Source organism: Geotrypetes seraphini, chromosome 12 (assembly GCF_902459505.1).
Source record: "Geotrypetes seraphini chromosome 12, aGeoSer1.1, whole genome shotgun sequence".
In the NCBI taxonomy this organism is placed as follows: Eukaryota; Metazoa; Chordata; class Amphibia; order Gymnophiona; family Dermophiidae; genus Geotrypetes; species Geotrypetes seraphini.
The window spans coordinates 107,089,958-107,111,203 of record NC_047095.1 but is presented as its reverse complement, the minus strand read 5'-3'; the positions used below and the strand labels follow the sequence as shown (position 1 = coordinate 107,111,203).

At 42.7% G+C, this 21,246-nt stretch overlaps 1 protein-coding gene across 1 annotated transcript in view; it reads right to left on the bottom strand.

Annotated features, from left to right (window-relative positions):
• Positions 1-20,914, bottom strand: part of LOC117346256 (vomeronasal type-2 receptor 26-like) — a 42,201-nt gene extending 21,287 nt beyond the window's left edge. Inside the window, exons 1-3 of the mRNA XM_033915658.1 lie at positions 20,907-20,914; positions 17,248-17,539; positions 8,575-9,093 (exon numbers count right to left, since the gene is read on the bottom strand). Of these exons, the coding sequence (XP_033771549.1) occupies positions 8,575-9,093; positions 17,248-17,539; positions 20,907-20,914 (819 nt within the window). The remainder of the gene's footprint in view (positions 1-8,574; positions 9,094-17,247; positions 17,540-20,906) is intronic.
• Positions 20,915-21,246: the final 332 nt, after the last annotated feature.

The following is a 21,246-nucleotide window of genomic DNA, read 5'->3' as shown; positions in this document are numbered from 1 at the left end:
CCCAATGAAGGAGGAGAGATCTTCAAAATGGAGCTCTGCTAAGTCATTAAACTTAGCATGCTACTGAGATGGCACATCAATAAACATATGCCGAAGATAAGTATATAAAGCTACTAAACTATTGACTGTACTGTTGAAAATGCCTTTGGACTGTTACAACAATTTTGATCTGGATATCAAGCAAGCTTATTATAGACACAACTTATAAATGCAGCTTAAAGATGCACATGATAGCCATTAACACATGAACTAGACTGTAAGATATACAGGTATTTAATTTTTCACCCATTTGGACACTTGTTGACTTACTTTCATCACAGGTGCACTAGGGAAGTTCTGGGATGTTTCACAGAAAAAAAACCTGTATGGGTTAATGAGAATTAAAACAACTATGTTGTGTAGGGCTTGTTACTTTAGGAGTTGTGAAAACTGAGAACTCTCTATTCACACATTATTATATAGTTTATAGTTTATATTGGTTTTCTATGGTGTTGCTACATTTTAATATTTCTAGGGTTTTTCTACATTTTAATATATCTGCTTAGCTAGTTCATATTGAAAATATTTTTAAGAGCTAACTGTACACTAGTGCAGGGGTGGTTCTCAAAGGAATTTGGGGAAATTCTACTTACACCTGTCCCTAAAGGTGTAGACCGAGACCTATCCAACACTATAAGCTACAGACCAGTAGCAAGCATACCATTCATGGCTACTTTTGATCAGGTCATTGTCCAACCTATTAGACACTGCTACTTTGAACATCTTGATTCATTCTAAACTAAACTAAACCTTAAGTTTATATACCACATCATCTCCACGGATGTGGAGCTCGGCACAGTTTACAAGAACTTAAAATATAGGAATAGAAGAAAAAATGGTTTACATGAACTTATATATAGAAGAGAAGAGTAAGGGGGGATAAAATTACATTTTAGTGAAAAGCCAAGTTTTCAGTTGCTTGCGGAATAATTGGAGGGAGCCTAGGTTCCTCAGCGGGGTAGTAAGGTCGTTCTAAAGACCTGTGATTCTGAAAAGAAGGGATTTTTCTAGTTTACCTGCATAGCGAATACCGTGTAGAGAGGGGAAGGATAGTTTATACCTTTGGGTGGGTCTGGTAGAGTCATGACTTGAGGAGATATAAGATAGTGGGATTAAGGGAGGAAGGATGCCATGAATGATCTTAAAAGCCAGGCAGGAACATTTGAAATGGATTCTGGAAATCACTGGGAGCCAGTGAAGTTTGGCTAGGAGTGGGGAGACATGGTCAGACTTGCGTTTTGCAAAGATCAACTTGGCTGCAGTATTCTGGATTAGCTGGAGTCTTTGAAGACTTTTTTGATAGGTTTAACTAGATGGCATTGCAGTAGTCTAGTTTGGAGAGGATGATGGATTGGACAAGGATGGTGAAATGTTGTTGGTGAAAATAGGATCTTACTTTCCTCAGCATGTGGAGGCTGAAAAAGCATTATTTAGCCAAGGAGTTGAGGTGGTCATTGAGGGAGAGAGAAGAATTGATAATGATGCCAAGGACCTTGCTTGAGAACTCAAGCTGCAGTGCAGCGCCTGAGGGTAGTGCGAAGAGGGTGGGCAGGTGTTCTAATTTGGGGCCAAGCCAGAGTAATTTTGTTTTGATTCATTCAATTTCATCTGTAACGAGAAGGACCAGGAATGGAGTCTCATTATGCAAGCTGTAATGTTCTCATGGAGGTTGGTGAGGTTCTGGTCTGTCTCGAGGAGGACAAGGATGTCATCAGCATATGTGTAGATTGTTTCAAGGGGGGATAATTGGAGGAGTTTCAGGGAGAACATATAGATGTTAAAGAGAATAGGGGATAGGGGTGATCCCTGAGGGACATCACAAGATGGTGTCAAAGGAACGGACATGGTGCCATTTGTGTTGACAGTGTAGGAGCGAGAGCGTAGGAAGTTTGAGAACCACTTTAGGACGGTGGAGTCAATTCCTATCTCGGAAAGTTGATAAAGTAGTATGTCTCTCATGATTTCATGCATTGACTACTGTAATTCCCTCTATAAAGGCATAACTAAAAAAGAAATAAGAAGTCTTCAGATAATACAGAACACTGCTGTAAAGCAAATATTAAATGCAAAGAAATCTGACCATGTTACCCCCCTCTTGCAAGAAGCCCACTGGTTGCCAGTGGAACACAGAATCACTTACAAAATTAACATTTAAGACCACACAATAATCAACCCAAATTTATTAATAATCTTCTTATCCCTTATAATCCTTCTAAGACTCTAAGATCAACAGCCAAAACTCTTTTTTCTATTCTGTCACTGAAGTATATAAATACAATGAGGTCTACCATTTTCTCTGTTACCGCCCCCTTATCTATGGAATAGTATCCCAAATTACTTATGTGAAGAATCAATTCTTAATAATTTCAAGATGAAGCTAAAGACATTTCTCTTTCTTGATGCTTTCGAGACCAAACTTGATAAAAGGACCCCAATGTCTTGATTATAAATTATAGGATTTTTGTCTATAAAAATTAGAAGAATTTGCCATTATACTTCAGAGAAATTAAGGGCTCCTTTTTCGAAGGTGCGCTAGGGTTTTTAGCGCACGCACAAAATGGTAGCCAAAAATCTACCGCCTGCTCAAAAGGCGGCGGTAGTGGCTAGCACACACGGTATTTTAGCCCGCGCTATTCCGTGCGTTAAGGCCCTAGCACGTCTTTGTAAAAGGAGCCTAAGTCAACTAAAAAAGATTAAGGGTTCCTTTTATGAAGGTGCGCTACGGGTTTTATCGCACGCACTGGATTAATGCGCGCTATAGCACTTGCTAGCCAAAAATCTACCGCCTGCTCAAAAGGCGGCGGTAGTGGCTAGCACACACGGTATTTTAGCCCGCGCTATTCCGTGCGTTAAGGCCCTAGCACGTCTTTGTAAAAGGAGCCTAAGTCAACTAAAAAAGATTAAGGGTTCCTTTTATGAAGGTGCGCTACGGGTTTTATCGCACGCACTGGATTAATGCGCGCTATAGCACTTGCTAGCCAAAAATCTACCGCCTGCTCAAAAGGCGGCGGTAGTGGCTAGCACACACGGTATTTTAGCCCGCGCTATTCCGTGCGTTAAGGCCCTAGCACGTCTTTGTAAAAGGAGTCCTATGTTCCACAGTTTTTCCTTATCTCTCTCCTTGTTAACAGGTTCATCTATGCAGTGTTAGTACAGATTAATAAACTAAGGTCTCCTTTTACTAAGCTACGATAGCGGTTTTAGCGCGCGCTGAATTGCCGTGCACGCTAGACCTTAATGCTAGCATTGAGCTGGAGTTAGCTCTAGCCACGTAGCGTGTTTTTTAGCGTGCGCTAAAATCCTGCGTGCGCTAAAACCGCTATCGCAGCTTAGTAAAAGGAGCCCTAACTTTTGTTAGATTTTGATTTAAATTACTGTTCATATATGACAACATATGGTATACTGTAGTGTCACTGAATACATAATTTAAAACATCCAGACAAACACTTCAAGTTTTTTTTTTCTTGGTGGGTCAATATTCAAGTTATTTATTTTGCCAGAAATGGCTCATGTTTGTTTAAATCACTCATTCATGGCTGTCTGCTAATTGTCTGTGGCACTGAACTGGTTAGTGTTGATGAAAATAACTGTTTATAGCTAAACAGAAAACCCAATATTTTTGGGCAATCACGTTAGAAGAGGTGGTACTTGGCTTGTTAAGAGCTAGTATTCAGCACATAACCAGTCAAGGTCACCACATAAATAGGACCAGATTTATTTATTTGTAGTATTTATATACTGTACATTTAGATAATCAAACATTTTCCCTATAAGTCCTAGTGGTCTCACAATCTACAGTATCTATTGTACTTGGAGCAATGGAGGATTAAGGGCCAGATTCTGTAACTTGTACCCAAGTTGGTGGTCACTTTAAAAGTGGCTGTTGATCACCTGTCAATCAGTTGAAGGTGTCGGTTATACAATCACACCTATTCAGTCAAAACAGGTAGCTGAAATATAGGTCCCAAAAACCCTGGCCTAATATCCCTGTCCATGGGAGTGGCCTTAAGGATCTGGCCAATTGGAGTATTAAGCTACTCCCGGTGCATCCCAGAATACAATGGGTAGGAGGTCTAAGTCTCTGGTTGGCTCAGGTGCCTTAAATGCCTGGGCCTATCAGGACAATAGGCCCCTCCCTGGTGCATCCCAGGATGCAATAGGAAGGGGAAGGCCCGTTCTGAATAAGCGGGCCTGACAGCCAGAGGGATTGGGCATCACTTCAGCCGGTCTTCTAAAAAAAGATCCAGGGGGTTCATTGGGTAGGGGAGTTTGCAGGATGCTAGAAGAAGGGAATGGGTATACCTCCTGCCCTATATATTAGGGGTGCTGGCAGGACGGAGTGGGCATCCCTCCTGTTAGGAATGTTAATGGGGGTGCTGGCAGGAGGGATTTTGACATCATTCCTTACAGGGATATTAGGGGGTGCCAGCATGGAGGGAGTGGGTATCCCACCTGCTGGGGAAGTTATGGGGGTAGTGACAGGAAGGATTGGGCATCCCTCCTGCTGGGGATGATAGCGAGGGGTGCTGGCAGGAGGGAGTGGGTGACCCTCCTGCCTCTGACAGTGTGGAGTGGTTATGGGGTGGTGGTGGGAAGTAGCAGGCATCACTCCTGCCAGCTGACCTGCGGTGGGATTCAGGTGTTCCCTGCAACAGCTGCCCAGCTCATTGCAGCAGGGGAAATGTCCCTCCTCCCCATCATCTGAGCATGAGGGTCTCCCCAAAGCTGTGATTCTATAACAGACACCTTAGAATGGTTGACAGGCAATCCAACTTGGATGCTGGTAGCTACTTTAGCCCAACTAACACCACTTCAGACACTGCCCATGCCTACTTTGGTATTCCATGGCCTAAAACAGCTACCTTGCTGTGATTCCAGTGGGCATTTCAGCTGATTGTTATTTAGGTATTTGTAGGTGCTTGAACTCTGCTGTTTCTGTCTGCAGATTTCAAGTACTTCAGCATTGGCAGGGTGCCAATACCTAATTACTAATACCTAATTACTAATACGTATGAGGAAAGACTGGAAGCCCTGAATATGTATAGCCTAGAGGAAAGGAGAGACAGGGGAGATATGATTCAGACGTTCAAATTCTTGAAGGGTATTAACGTAGAACAAAATATTTTCCAGAGAAAGGAAAATGGTAAAACCAGAAGACATAATTTGAGGTTGAGGGGTGGTAGATTCAGGAGCAATGTTAGGAAATTCTACTTTACGGAGAGGGTGGTGGATGCCTGGAATGCGCTCCCGAGAGAGGTGGTGGAGAGTAAAACTGTGACTGAGTTCAAAGAAGCGTGGGATGAACACAAAGGATCTAGAATCAGAAAATAAGATTAAATATTGAACTAAGGCCAGTACTGGGCAGACTGGTTCACGGAAGTTTCGCCCCCCACATTTCGCCCCCAGCAATTCGCCCCTCACATTTCGCCCCCGCACATTTCGCCCCCCGGATGTTTCGCCCCCACACATTTCGCCCCCACACATTTCGCCCCCGCACATTTCGCCCCCCGGATGTTTCGCCCCCACACATTTCGCCCCCGCACATTTCGCCCCTGAGTGTCAGACTATTCCTCTCGCAGGCGATTTCTTTGCCGACACGACGGCAGGCTACAAATTCAAAGTGCACAGCTGGCTGTTCTCACTGCCTCTAATGTCGGCCCTGCAGCTCCGGACTTCCCCACACCTGCTCTCTCCCCCCCCCCCCCGATCACTATTATTTTAAATGTTATGGCAGCCACGGCGCTGTATCCATCGGAGGAGACTTCTAACCTCGGCCATGAAGTTGCTGTTGCAGGAAGAGTTCCGGGGCAGGCCAGGTCCCGCGTTGGGGGGGGGGGGGAGGGAGGAAGAAAGAAGATGGGGGAAGCAAGACTCGCTGTCTCCTGCTGCCTCTCTAGCGGCAGAGTGGCACACAAGGCTGCCTGCCTGGTTGGCTGACGCGGCTGTCTCCCCTTCTCTAGCAGCAGAGCGGCGCAGAAGGCTACCTGCCTGGTCCCGTGCCACTTCCCGCGAGAACAGAAGAGGCGCGGGACCAGGCAGGCAGCCTTGTGCACTGCTCTGCCGCTATAGAGATAGCTGCATCCAGCAAGGGAAGATGCCAGAATTAAAATAAGGGGATGGAGGGTGGTTTGGGTATTCGCTCCATAATCCGCAGCTGCTGCCGTAGCCACTTGCTTTCTTGTCAGGGCTGCGCCGCCATGCTGGGATCCTCAGTGGCTTCCAGTTTCAATGGCTGCTGCTCGCATCTGGCCTGCGGGGAAGCTTCTGATCGTGTGGGAAGCAAGACTCGCTGTCTCCTGCTGCCTCTCTAGTGGCAGAGTGGCACACAAGGCTGCCTGCCTGGTTGGCTGACGCGGCTGTCTCCCCTTCTCTAGCAGCAGAGCGGCGCAGAAGGCTACCTGCCTGGTCCCGTGCCACTTCCCGCGAGAACAGAAGAGGCGCGGGACCAGGCAGGCAGCCTTGTGCACTGCTCTGCCGCTATAGAGATAGCTGCATCCAGCAAGGGAAGATGCCAGAATTAAAATAAGGGGATGGAGGGTGGTTTGGGTATTCGCTCCATAAAGAGTGAGAGAGAGAGAACGGAGGAACGCTCAGGGGCGAAATGTGCGGGGGCGAAATGTGCGGGGGCGAAACATCCGGGGGCGAAATGTGTGGGGGCGAAATGTGTGGGGGCGAAATGTGTCTGGGGGCGAAATGTGGGGGGCGAAATGTGAGGGGCGAATTGCTGGGGGCGAAATGTGGGGGGCGAACCTTCCGGATCCCGGGCAGACTTGCACGGTCTGTGTCTGTATATGGCCGTTTGGTGGAGGATGGGCAGGGGAGGGCTTCAATGGCTGGGAGGGTGTAGATGAGCAGAGATTTCGGCAGTTGGAACCCAAGCACAGTACCGGGTAAAGCTTTGGATTCTTGCCCAGAAATAGCTAAGAAGAAAAAATTAAAAAAATTTAAATTGAATCAGGTTGGGCAGACTGGATGGACCATTTGGGTCTTTATCTGCCGTCATCTACTATGTTACTATGTTACCTACCTAGTACAATACTAATACCTACCTAACCCTAATACTAATACCTAACACCTAGTTTTATGTGCTAGTTATAGACTATCCTCTTATGTGACTTGTCCAGTGTCATAAGGAGAAATATAGAGTTTGAACTCACAACCTCAGGGGGCCAAGGCTACAGCTCTAACCACTGCACCACACTGTCCTATCATTATGCAGTACCCTTTAGCCAGTTAAGTGTTGAATTTTGCATTTCACTGGAGAAATCTTTGCTTGCTCCAAAGATCTGTAAATTCAATGCTGGTCACTGGATATGGTCTGGCATTGAATTTCCATGTTTAACATGAGCTGAATACCAGGCTGTAGGGCCCGGATTCTGCAAATAGCATCCTGACTGTAGGCAGCAGTAGGTGTCCTACTGCTGTCTAACCAGCCAATCGGGATGCACATTTGTTTAAAAAAAAAAGCTCCCGAGGCAGGCCACCTACATTTGCGGTGCCTCTGGGAGCCTAGGGAGGCTTGCATGCCTGCCTAAGTTCCCCTAAGGCTAGCTGTAGGTGTGGTTTGCCCCCAAAGTAGCCTTAGGCAAACCTAGGTGGCTGTATGCGTTTCCTTAGTCCAGTGCGAGACGCCTACAATGTAGGCCACTAAGCTTATCGTGGCAAGTTTAGTGGCTACAGCTGTGTCTACCAGTCCCCTGAACAAATGCAGCAGGACACCCACATCCGCCCCAAACAAACATGGCAAGAGGGATGCCCAATCCCTGCTGCCATAACACCCCCCACCCCTATGAACATCGCCAGCAGGAGGGTTTCCAATCGAGAATGACATGGTGACAAAATTCATCATCGTTCCCGTCCCCACGGATAACCGCGGGAAATAATCCCATGTCATTTTCTAGTGTCTATTTTAACCTCAGTCCTTCTATACCAGCATTCTTCAAAGCAAAGCTTGTGGGTCAGTGGTTGTGGCCATTCATACTCTGATTCTTCCCTCTCTCTTTAAAGAATGACATGAAGATGGTTTCCCGTGGTTATCTGCAGGGACGGGAACGGTGATGAATTTTGTTACCGTGTCATTCTCTAGTTTCCAATCCTATCTGCCAAAACACCCCCCACCCCCTGAAGATTCCTCAGACCCCCCACTAACCTTAAATGATGGCCGGCCACACGGGTCTTCCCACCGGGCATCCAATACAGAATCCAGCCCTAGATGTTTGTTTAAACTTTGGCTCAATATTTCTCTAAAAAAGATGTTACCTTCCATGGCAAATTATCTGTTACTTGACTTTCTCCATTCCATGGGATATTTTTTATAGAGACAGACATAACCATTTTATGCAAAGCATGAGCCAGAGCATACACAGCATTGTATACACTATAGATGTTTCCCAAGTATTTGTTGTTACAGTGTGGAAATGACGTCTTCGTTGTAGTGCTACAAGATCTTCTTATGCTTTTAGGACATTGGCTTTCACACAGTTCCATCCACCATATCCAAGTAGGCTTATCCCATGGAAACAACATGGGATTCACCTCACGAATAAATTTTGAAATGCTTGGAATATTCTTCTTTATAATTGTGAATGCCAAAGTATTATTATTCACAATAAGTCCCAGTGGATAAGTTAGTTCAAAATCCCATTCAGGTGTAGTGATCCATATTTTTCCAGGTAACTGCATAATGTCTTTGATCCCCATATATATATTAGACAAATATTCTCTTTCACAATAGAAAATGATCACACTAGCTGATGATGAATGAATGCTATCTATGATTTTATTCAACTTTTCTGGTGGCAGGACACCAATGTGTGGGAAAATTTCTATAAATTCAGTGCAACCATCATTCTGTTCAATACCTTCTTTCAAAATCTCAACAGCCCTCATACTGCTGTCATCATCGGCTGCAATGATACCGACCCAGGTCCAGTTGAAATGCTTTATTAACCTGATGATCCCAGTGCAGAGGTGGAGCTCAGTGGGAACAGTCCGGTAGAAATAAGGAAACTTAAGAGCATCACTCATAAAAAGATTTTGTGATTTGTAACTGATCTGTGGAGGAAAACAATGTCCTCACCATCTCTGTTATTGTAAGATTTTATTTTAAATAAGATGACTGGTGAATGCAACCCTACTAATACACTGGTAAAAAAATACAACCCTACTAATAGTCTGGTATGAAGCCATCACACAAATAGTAGCCTCCCAAAATAATCAATATTGTATTTATTTATTAGGATTTATTAATTGGTATACGGTAAGACATGATACTTATGTACAGGGGGCTATCTTTACTTTTATTAGAGATGCAAAATATAATCTTATTTAAATGTTTAGAGACCAAAAGAAGCTGTTATTCAGAGAGTGAATACAGCTTTTTTTGAGCTCTTAGGAAAAGTAGAGGGGAGAAAAAATAAATTGTAGGATGGCCACCACATAAAGATACACTCGAATATCTAGGATTATTCATGTGGATTTTCTACTAGCCTATCTATTTTGTATACCATATATACAGTACTTGAATATAAACCAAGATTTTGTGGCCAAAAATATGGCCAAAAATGGGAATCTTGATTAATATTTGAGCCTCTCATCTCTCTATGCCACCCAATGACCAGCTTTTTCTTCAATCCTATCCTATTCTCCTGCAGTAGTCCTCATCACCATTGCCTCCAACCCCCTCAGAGAATACGAGGAAAGGCTGGCTAGGGAAGCAAGAAAATTCAAAACGTTCTTCAGATACGTTAAAGGGAAGCAACCGGCGAGGGAGGAAGTAGGACCGTTGGATGATGGAGACAGAAAGGTAGTGGTAAAGAAGGAAAAAGAGGTAGCTGACAGGTTAAACAAGTTCTTCTCGTCGGTCTTCACAAACGAGGACACATCCAATGTACCAGAACCCGAAGAGATCATAAGTGGAGATCAAGAAGAAAAGCTGTCGCACATAGAGGTAAGCCACGAGGATGTCCTCAAACAGATAGATAGGTTGAAAAGTGACAAATCACCAGGCCCGGATGGAATCCACCCAAGAGTACTAAAAGAACTAAGAAATGAGATAGCAGAAACACTCCGACAATTTTTAATCTATCCTTGAAAACTGGGGAGATCCCGGAGGACTGGAAAATTGCAAACATCACACCTATCTTCAAAAAGGGATCGAGGGGGGACCCGGGGAACTACAGGCTGGTAAACTTGACTTCAGTTCCAGGCAAGATGGTAGAAACACTGATAAAAGACGGCATCAGTGAGCACATAGAAAAAAATGTACAACTGAAAGCGAGACAGCATGGCTTCTGCAAAGGAAGATCGTGCCAAACAAACTTACTACACTTCTTTGAAGGGATAAACAGCCAGATGGACAAAGGGGAACCCATAGACATCATATATCTCGACTTCCAAAAAGCCTTTGACAAGGTACCTCATGAGAAGCTACTTAGGAAGCTGTGGAAGGGGACGTATACAGATGGATTAAGCACTGGTTGGTAGGCAGGAAGCAAAGGGTTGGTGTGAAGGGCCACTACTCGGACTGGAGGAGGGTCACGAGTGGTGTCCCGCAGGGGTGCTTAGACTGCTGCTGTTTATAAATGACCTAGAAACGGGGACAAAGTGTGAAGTCATAAAATTTGCTGATGACACGAAACTATGTAGCAGGGTTAGAACCGCGGAAGATTGTGAAGACCTACAAAGGGACCTAAACAAACTAGAAGAGTGGGCAAAAAATGGCAAATGAGCTTCAATATAGAGAAATGCAAGGTCATGCATATAGGGAAAAAGAACCCGATGTTCAGCTACAAAATGGGAGGATCAGTGCTAGGGGAATGTACCCTTGAAAAAGACCTGGGTGTGCTGGTGGATACAACGATGAAATCAACAGCACAATTGCGGCAGCCTCAAAGAAAGCAAACCGAATGTTGGGTATTATTAAGAAGGGTATTACAACAAGGACGAAGGAAGTCATCCTGCCACTGTATCGCGTGATGGTGCGCCCACATCTGGAATACTGTGTCCAGTATTGGTCACCTCACCTCAAGAAAGACATGGCGATACTTGAGAGGGTTCAGAGAAGAGCGACGAAGATGATTAAAGGTATGGAAAACCTTTCATACACAGACAGGTTAGAAAGGCTGGCTCTTCTCCCTGGAAAAATGGAGACTCAGAGGAGACATGAAAGAGACCTTCAAGATCATGAAGGGCATAGAGAAGGTAGAAAGGGACAGATTCTTTAGCCTACTGGGAACCACTAGAACAAGGGGGCACTCAGAAAAATTGAAAGGGGACAGGTTTAGAACCAATGCTAGAAAATTCTTTTTCACTCAGAGGGTGGTGGACACCTGGAATGCGCTTCCGGAGGTTGTGATAGGACAGAGTACACTACTGGGTTTCAAGGAAGGATTGGATAAGTTCCTGAAAGATAAGGGGATTAAGGGATACAGATAGAGGTAGAGATAGGCTCTGATAGGGCATAGACAGAAGGACAGGGGGGCTTAAATTATTTAAACAAGGATTACCTTGCAGGCCATGGACCTGGTGGGCCGCCGCGGGAGCGGGCTGCTGGGCTGACCCAGCGGAGGCAATTTCTTATGTTCTTATGTTCTCACAGCAACCAACATTTATTTGCAAACCCCACTTCCCTCAACTCCGACACCAATATCATAGCAGCCAAATTTCCTGCCTCCAACCTCCTCACAATCAACATATCTTTCTACCCACTGGCTCTGAAGCCACTATCACAGCAGTCAGCATCCCCCCTTCTCGATCATCCAGTAATCAGCTCTTTGCTTACCAGCATTTTCTGGGGTCCCCTAATGCTAACACCAGCACAGCTGTAATTATATTTCCTGCCTCCAACCTCCTCGCAGCAACCAACATTTCTTTAAAAATCCTCCTGACTGACACCATTGCAAACAACATTTTCCCCTCTGATCATCCTATAATCAGCTCATCACTTACCAGCAATTGCTTCTCTAGCACATGCTGAAAAAGTTATATACTGACTGGATCAGAGTTTGGCCTTGAGTTCATGCTCTTAGGTCTGGTGGTTTCTGCCCTCTGAGACTCTCAGGGAGGGCAAGAGCTGGCAAGCTTTTGAGCATGACAACAAACAATAAAAAAAACTCAGGATTTCCACGGAGAGAAGGCAAACCCAAAAACTCTAAAAAAAATCCTGTGGAAAATATGATCCTGGAGCATGTCAATTTCATTTCTCACGAGTCTAGTGTTTTTGACCTACATTTTAATTCACATTTACAAATTCACATATTCCAATACTCACTTTTTAATTTTTCTTACTCATACGTTCACACTTTTTAGGACCGCTGAAAAAGACATCTAAGTTGAAATAAGGGCTGTGTTGGGTCCATATCATATGTGGATTGCTTTCTGTGTATATAATATTGCAATGTTTGATTGACTCAATAAAAGACTGTATCAGGAACATCTTTTCCACAGTTATTTTTCATTTTTTTGGCTAAACCTTTGAGCATGTGCAGAAGCACAAGGCCCCACTCTGACCAAGTCAGCACATAACTTTTTCAGTGGGTGCCAGGGAATCTAATGCCAGTAAGTGAAGAGCTGATTATAGGATGATCAGGAGAGAAGGGGGGAAATGTTGGTTGCAGTGGTGTCGGAGTCAGGGGTTATAAAGAAATGGTTGCTGTGAGAGGGTTGGAGGCAGGAAACGTTGGCTGCTGTGCTGGTTTCAGCATTAGGGGACTCCAGAAAATGCTGGTAAGTAAAGAGCTGATTAGCTGATTATCGGGCATGGGAAAGAATGTTGTTTGCTGGGGCAGTGGCATCGGAGTTGGGGGGTTCAGAAAGAAATGTGGGCTTCAAGAAAGTTGGAGGTGGTAAATGTTGGCTGCTGTGCTGGTGACAGTGTCATGGGGATTATGAGGAGGGGGAATAAGACAATGAAGAGAAGATAAGTATTGCTGGTCTGGGGGAGGGGAAAACATAGAGAAACAGATTTATAGTTGGATAGGTTTATGTTCGAGTACCTATGGTAAGTTTGATCACTAAGAGCATAAATCTAAACAATGTGTCAAAATTAGGCACAGATTAGATGCCATACCTTTGGCAGAACAACTGAAATTAATGTATATTAGATACCAAAATGGAATGGAAAAGGCAGATGAATGCCACAGTGCATTAGACACAATTCTATAACTTTGTGCCTAAGCGTTCTAGCATGAAACTGCAAAGGGAGAGTTCCCATTGGAGTGACAAGGCAAGGTCTTAGGTATTATGCTATTATAAGCACATGTGTGAAGATAGTGGGAGTCTAAGAGCCCTGGGGAGTCAGGGAGTTAGAGAAGTTCATCAAATATTCATACAGGGAGGCCGTGGAAAATCACCAACAATGGAGTTGCCAAGATACACCCACAGTGAGCGAGGACCAGCATACACCTACAGTGAGTGAATACCACCTGGAGGACAACCACAAGGAAGACGAGTCTGATGCAAACCAATGCCAGGATGAGGTTGTAGAAGAAGAGTCTTTTTCATTTTTTTCATTGGGCAGATATTTTGGCCCGGATTCTGTATAGGACACCTGAGAGAGGCGTCCTATACAGAATCGGGTCTACACTAACCCCAATTATGTAACCAGAGTCCATATTACAGACACCAGTTACAGAATTGGGTTAGATTAGATGTGGCCGCTACACTTATCGCAGCAAGGGATCTCTCTGCCATGATAAGTATAGCGGCCGTGGCTGCCTGTCCCCCCAATAGCCAGCAGTCGGGTGTTCAACCCCTCCTACCAGAAGGCCGCCCACCCAACACCCCCGAGCACCGGCAGGAGGGTGTCTAACCCTTCCTACAAGAAGGCCGCCCACCCAAAACCCACAATATCCGGCAGAAGGGTGTCTAACCCCTCCTGCTGGTAGGCCTCCCACCCAATATCCCTGATCCCCAGAATGTGGGTGTTCAGCCCCTCCTGCCAGAGGATACCTGTCCCCCATGCTAACAACCCCCTGATGACCCCCCTAACCTCCCCCCCAACTAACCTCTAAATTGGTGGCTGGCCAGATGGGTCTTGCTGCTGTCTTCTAGAGCCTGGGCCAATCAGGCCTTAGACTTAGTGGGGATGGACCGGGAAGGGGCAGGCCTGCCTCATTTTGATGAGGTGGGCCAGAAGGCTGGATGGCAGCAAGACCCAAATGGCCAGCCAACAATTTAGAGGATAGTTGTGGGGGAGGTTAGGGGGCATCGGGGCACAGGGGGTGTTAGCATAGGGGAGCATAAGCGTGGGGGTCCGAGGGGGGCATCCTCCAGCAGGAGGGGTTGGGCACCATCCTGCTGGTGATCGGGAGTGTTGTTTGGGTGGCCTTCCGGCAGGAGGGGGTTGAGCACCCTTCTGCCGGTGATCGGGGGAGACAGGTAGCCACAGCCACTATACTTATCGTGGCAGGGAAATCCCTTGCCGCGATAAGTATAGTGGCCACATCTACTTACAATGTAGGCCAGCATTGCAAGCATCTCTCCCTCTACTAGAAAGATGCATAGCGCTACCAAGGTTCGCCTAAGGCCCTTAGGCGAGCATAGGTGATATTGAAGGGCTCCCTAGGCTCCCAGAGGCATCTTCAATATAGATGGCCTGCCTGGGGAGCATTTTTTAAAAAAAATGTGTGTCCCGATTGGCTGATTAGACAGCTGTAGGATGCAAATTGGGACACACTTTGTAGAATCCGGGCCTTTGTGTCTGTAAAACACATAAAAAACCTGTGCCTTTTAAAAAAATGAAAGAAAAAAAGCCTCCCGACAGAAGCCCTGACAGCAGTGACAGGAGGCTGCTTCTCCTGCACCAACTCAATCGCTCACTGAACAATTGAGTCGGGGAGTTTGCATGCAAATAATTTGCACCTCCGTGCAAATCATTTTCATGGAAACTTGATAGTGAATCAATCACTGTTTAAATATCAGCCAGAGAATCGGCCAACAGTGATTGAGTCACTATCTTTAGTGAATGTGGGCCTTTGTTTGGTTTTCAATGATATTATCAGCATAATGGCTTTGATGTAGAATGTCATGGGGACAACTTCTTGGATTTCAGGGCTATTGGCAGATCAGGAGGGCCAGCAGCAGGAGGGAGTGGTCATCCCTCCTGCCAATTTCATGGGTACTTGTAGGGGGTTCTCTGCCACAGCTAGCTCAGCTGATCATGGAAGAGGTATTTTTACCCTAATCAACTGAGCAGGCAGAACTCCCCAAATATATGACTTTGGAGAGGCCTGAAATCTAAGCTGATTGTGGTTTCCCTTGCCACAATCAGCTGATGGCAAGGGATCCCTTGATCAGGTGTAATTCTGTAACCAGCGCCGGTGACTTGGGTACTGGTTAGAGAATTGGGGGTAAGGCACCTGTTTTTTTTTAACAGATTTGATTCTGTAGAGAATTCCAGTGTGCAATTCTCAGCTGCTTCTTAGGCATCTGCTGAGACTGGCATCCTATACAGTATCAGCCCCTCAGACTTTACCACTATGACATTGCTTATGTAACATAGTAACATAGTAACATAGTAACATAGTAGATGACGGCAGATAAAGACCCGAATGGTCCATCCAGTCTGCCCAACCTGATTCAATTTAAATTTTATTTTTATTTTTTTTTTTCTTCTTAGCTATTTCTGGGCGAGAATCCAAAGCTTTTCCCGGTACTGTGCTTGAGTTCCAACTGCCAAAATCTCTGTTAAGACTTACTCCAGCCCATCTACACCCTCCCAGCCATTTGAAGCCCTCCCCTGCCCATCCTCCTCCAAACGGCCATGCACAGACACAGACCGTACAAGTCTGCCCAGTAACTGGCCTAGTTCAATCTTTAATATTATTTTCTGATTCTAAATCTTCTGTGTTCATCCCACGCTTCTTTGAACTCAGTCACAGTTTTACTCTCCACCACCTCTCTCGGTTCTTATCTTCTTTCAAGGACAGTTAACATGTCTTAAGAAATTGATTTTTAGGCTCAACTACATATAGGTTAGCTAGGTCTAGAGCCATGGAAGCCTTCAAAGATGTTTATTTTATTGTTTATAGATAGAATGGCCAATTGAATTAAATTCACTGGAGTGTGACATGAGAACTGCCTGCTAATGTTGGGCTGGGAGCCTGACCCTGATGAAAATTTTGAAACATGGCATGTCGGTGGAGGCGCTCCCGTAATGCACTTTAAGAATAAGATAAGTCTTATGCATTTTCTATTTATTACTGCTAAGTTTGCAAAAAAAAAAAAAAAAAAAAACTGCTGCATTTGCACTTTATATATAAGAAGAAAATTATTTTAAAAATATACAAAAAAAAAGGATCCATTGAAGATATTGAACTCTAAATAGAGGAAAGTGAGCCATCTGAGGATTCTACACAGTTTAGAAAAATATTCAGTGGTTTGTAAGATAGTGCTATGAATATGTTTTGATACGCTGGGAAGAATTGGTGATCTATGAATATTTGAAAAGCCTCAGATGAAGTTTAGTCAAATAGTGAACTGAGTACAATTGAATTATCGACATCCACAATAAATCAAGTAAGAATCCTTATGTGTTGCTGCACTTTGGATAAGATAGACAAGATGACCTCTTTCTGAGGACTGTTTCTAAGGGACAGTTATACTAAATAAATGAGCACCTCCATTTATGAGCCCTAATTCCACACAGTGAGAGCTTATTCTGAAAATGTATCTGGATGACCCAGATTCTATAATGGTATCTGAGTGGGAAACTGACTGGGAGGAGAGTCATGCTGTACTTTTCTTTTATTTTTTAATCAGGACATGGAACAACAGGTAAATTGTGATTCCATCTGATAATGCATGGAATTTAAGATGAACCCTTGTGGTTTATTGGACCCGAAGCTTGTGGTATATTGGACTCGAACACTTGTGGTATATTGGACCCGAAGCTTGAAAAAAAAAATCTCATTTATGTATTTCATTTTTTCCAAACTGTTGTCTCTTAGGTAATCTGTTAATTTTCAGTGTCTGGATAATTTGATCTTAGATTAAAGACTAGCCCTTCTTTTACAAAACTGTAGCATGTGGGGTTTTTTAGCAATGGTCATGGCAGTAACAGCTCTGACACTCATAGAATTTCTATGAGCATTGCAGCTGTTACCACCACAGCTGATACTAAAAACTATACTACAGTTTTGTAATAGGGGAGGAATATTCATTAGTGATTGATTAGGTTATAATGGACAAAATAGAGAAGCTCCTTACCTGTGGGTAGTGATATATTCTGAACACATTGGATATCTGACTTGATTCCTCAGGTGGAAGGCCTTCGATTATAGCAGCAAGAGGACCAGAAGTTTTGCATCTGTAATTAGGGATGAAGGTACCCCTTCCTGAAAAAATATTCATGGCATCTTGAAATATAAAGAGGGGATAGTTGTAAGAGTCATAAATTTGAAAGCCCAGAGTCAGATTGGGTAAGAGTTCTGAGCTATTGTTAATTTCCTCCACTGCAGACACAAATGCCAGGAAGTCATAGTAGTTAGATGCTATGAATCTGTAATGAGATTAAAGCATTCATTTTACAAAAGATATAGATATCAGTTTTGATATAAAGTAGTCTATGAACTCTTTAACCCATTCAAAGTTAATACCCTTAAATATTAAAAAAAATGTAAGCCTTCAGAATGTGCCATCCACCAGCCAATTGATTGTTCGGATGAGATATTTCATGGCAAATTCATCCTCATCAGACTTGTTTTTATAAAATTCTTTATATTTGTGCTCAATAGTATATTAAAAGTGTTTTTCTTTGTGCAATAAATAAACTGTTTTTTAAAATTTCTTCAGTTTGAAAATTCAAATGTTCAAATATTCAAAAAAACTTTGTACTTAGCTTTCATGCTTGCTGATTGCATCAATCACTACTAGTTGATCTTAAGACATCGAGTAGGGACCTGTCTGCCCCAGCATGTTTCGCCTAGGGCTGTATCAAGAAGTCCCCCTTCAGTGCTGAACCGCTGCATCCCAACCAAGCTTCTAAAGGGTATTAACTTTGAATGGGTTAAAGAGTTCATAATCTGCTTTATATGAAGAGTGCTTATTTTAGTGGCAGCTAATAAAAATTAGTAGTTATATTTATTCTATTATAGAGCGATATCAGTTTTGAGACATCTATCTCAAGATGCACTCAGTTCCCCCTGTATTATGCCAAAGACTGTTGAACAAAGAGTTTTTTTTTGTAAAATATGTATAATGACACAAAGGAACTTCTCGTCAGGAGTGGTCCAGTGGTTAGATGATCTGCCTCAATACCCAGAGGTTGTGAGATTAATTTCCACTGCACCTCCTTATGACTGCTATGATTGATATAGCCTTCAATCCTTAACCCTACTCCTCTGCCCTCCAACCCAGCCGCTGATTAACCATTCCCCTTAACTGTATCCATCCTGCTTGTTTGTCTTGGCTGTTTAGATTGTAAGCTCTTTTGAGCAGGGACTGTCTTCTTATTCTTTGCGACTCTGTGCAGCGCTGCGAGCTTCTGGTAGCGCTATAGAAATCATTAATAGCAGTAGCAATAGTAGTGGTTATGAAACAGATCTGCTGATTGGTTTTTGAGCTGTTCATGTGCGACACCACCATGGGTGGTGGCAGGACTCTGCAACACCGTGAGTTTTGTGGGGAATGGGGACTGGGGAAAGGGTGAGAAATTTTGTGAGACGAGCTAGTTTGACACCTAGGGCTCCTTTTACTAACCTGTGATAGCGGTTTTAGCGCACGCGCTAGATACTAACGCCAGCATTGAGTTGGCGTTAGTTCTAGCCACATAGAGCAGGTTTATGCACACTAAAAATGCTATCGCGGCATGTAAAAGGAGCCCTAGGAGCTCCATAATTTCAGATTGTTAAGCTACACTGAATTACTTATGTTGACACTTTTGTAATTTAATTAAGTTTGTGTTGATAAAAATCAATAAAGCTTCGGCCCATTTTGTTTTCCACTACAAGTTGTAGATTGTGTTATATTTTATGAGGTTAATCTTTTTTTTTGTAAAATCTTTACTCATTTTCAAACTTACAATAAGTGTGTCAATATGTTAACACAGATTAACAATAAGTATATCACTTAATAATCAATAGTACAAATGAAATATTCTTATGTCCCACCCTTCCCACCCCTTCCTATTATATAATCAATACCTTGTACAATATTTAATCATAAAATTACCCCCAACCCCCTCATAATTGAACCTGTAAATTTAAGGGAAAAAAATGTCATCTAATCAGTATAATATTTTGTTAATGGCTCCCACACATCTTGAAATTTCCTAAAACATCCTTGCTGTATTGCAATAAATCTTTCCATTTTATAAATATGACATAAGGAATTCCACCAGAAATTATAATTTAATCTACTCCATTTTGTCCAATTATATGTAATTTGTCGAATGGCAACCCCAGTCATTATAAGTAATAATTTGTTATTATTTGAAGAAATCTGACTTTTTGCTCTCGTTGCCATACCAAACAGCACAGTATCATATGACAATACCACTGGATCATTTATTATTCTATTGTCCATTTATTATGACTTTTTGGAAATCAATTTGGTACCAAATGAATTGTTTATTAGACAATCCAGTGGCATTATGAGGTTAATCTGAGCAATGATATGAATTCCAGTGTTATATCATTTACAAATCAGCCCAATACAAATGAAGCAACTTAAAAGGTAACACATGAGAACATCCATATAAAATAGATATCTTACTTACAATCTCAATACAACAGAATGAGACATCTTAATAAGCAGATGAACTTGAATAAAAAAAGTTACAATTAAAAAAAAAATTGGTACAATCTTTCAAAACAGTACGTATCAAACTTCAATAAGCCCCATAGAGGTAGCATTTCCCATAGAATGAAAATCAGAAGGTCAAATTACCAGATAAAGAGGACAGAAAAAATGCAAGAAATGTGTTTTACTGGGTTAGATACCTGAGATGATACAAATTAAAATATTGAAGAATTCAAACATGCTTTAAACATATGAAACATGTCCTTAATTTCAGGGGTTGAGTGGGATATGACCCCTGATTACACTGAAAACAGACATGAATGGACAGACTGGATGAACAGACTGGATGAACCAAGTTATTCGTCGGTTACAACTAATACAAAATACAGCAATAAAACTTATCCATAAAGTAGGCAGATACGACCATGTTACCCCTCTTCTAAAAGAAGCACATTGGCTCCCTATTTCTCACCGCATCACCTATAAAATTATCTTACTATCTTTCAAAATAAAGCTCTTTCATTTGCCATTATTCCTTGACAAACTTCTCATTCCCTACAGCTCTTCACGCACTCTAAGATCAACTGATCAAAAACTTCTATTTATCCCCACTATCAAAGACTTCTACAATACACGTAGAGTAAATTTCGCAGTAACTGCCCCTACCCTCTGGAATTCCCTGCCACAGCAACTCCGCGATGAATCACGACTCGACAAATTTAAAACAGATTTAAAAACGTTTTTATTTCGCGATGCCTTCTCATTCACTTAGAGTTATCTTCCCTAATTACCAAAAATAATCGCTTTCTTTAAAGCGCCCCCTTCCATTATGTTTTATCCTTACCCTACTATCTCCAATTTCTTCTCAAACATGTAACTTCACCCTCCCTTCCCTTTTATCCTCACCATCTAGTTCGTCTTGTGTTGTTATATGTATATACACAATGCCTCTTTTTTTTAGTTTTGTATAATTTCTCTTTCTTTTAAACATATTGTTAACCAGCCAGATATTAACTTGATGGTTGGTATATCAAAATTAATAAAACTTGAAACTTGATCTTTATCTGCTGACCTCAATTATGTTTCTGTGATACAGAAAATAATTCAGATAAATGTTAAGAATTTACCTGCACATCTCTTTGAGTACATCTTTTTCATAAGGTCATACCTTCTTTTCACATTTGTAATTATTCAAAATGAAACTCACAATGATGTCTTAAATAGGAGCTTAATCACAGTGCTACTTACTTAGTTTTTACAGTCAAACTAGGAAAATGGGTAAAGGAATGAGGTCTAGGCATTTTAAAATAGTTCAGACTTATAATTCCTCCAATTATGATGTCCCCATCTCTGTGGTAAAAACCCTTCAAATTGTACCCTGTATATTGACAATCAACAGTCTTCCACAGGATATTGCAAAGTATAAATAAAATCAGAACCAGATGCCCTCCCATCCTTCGACTTATA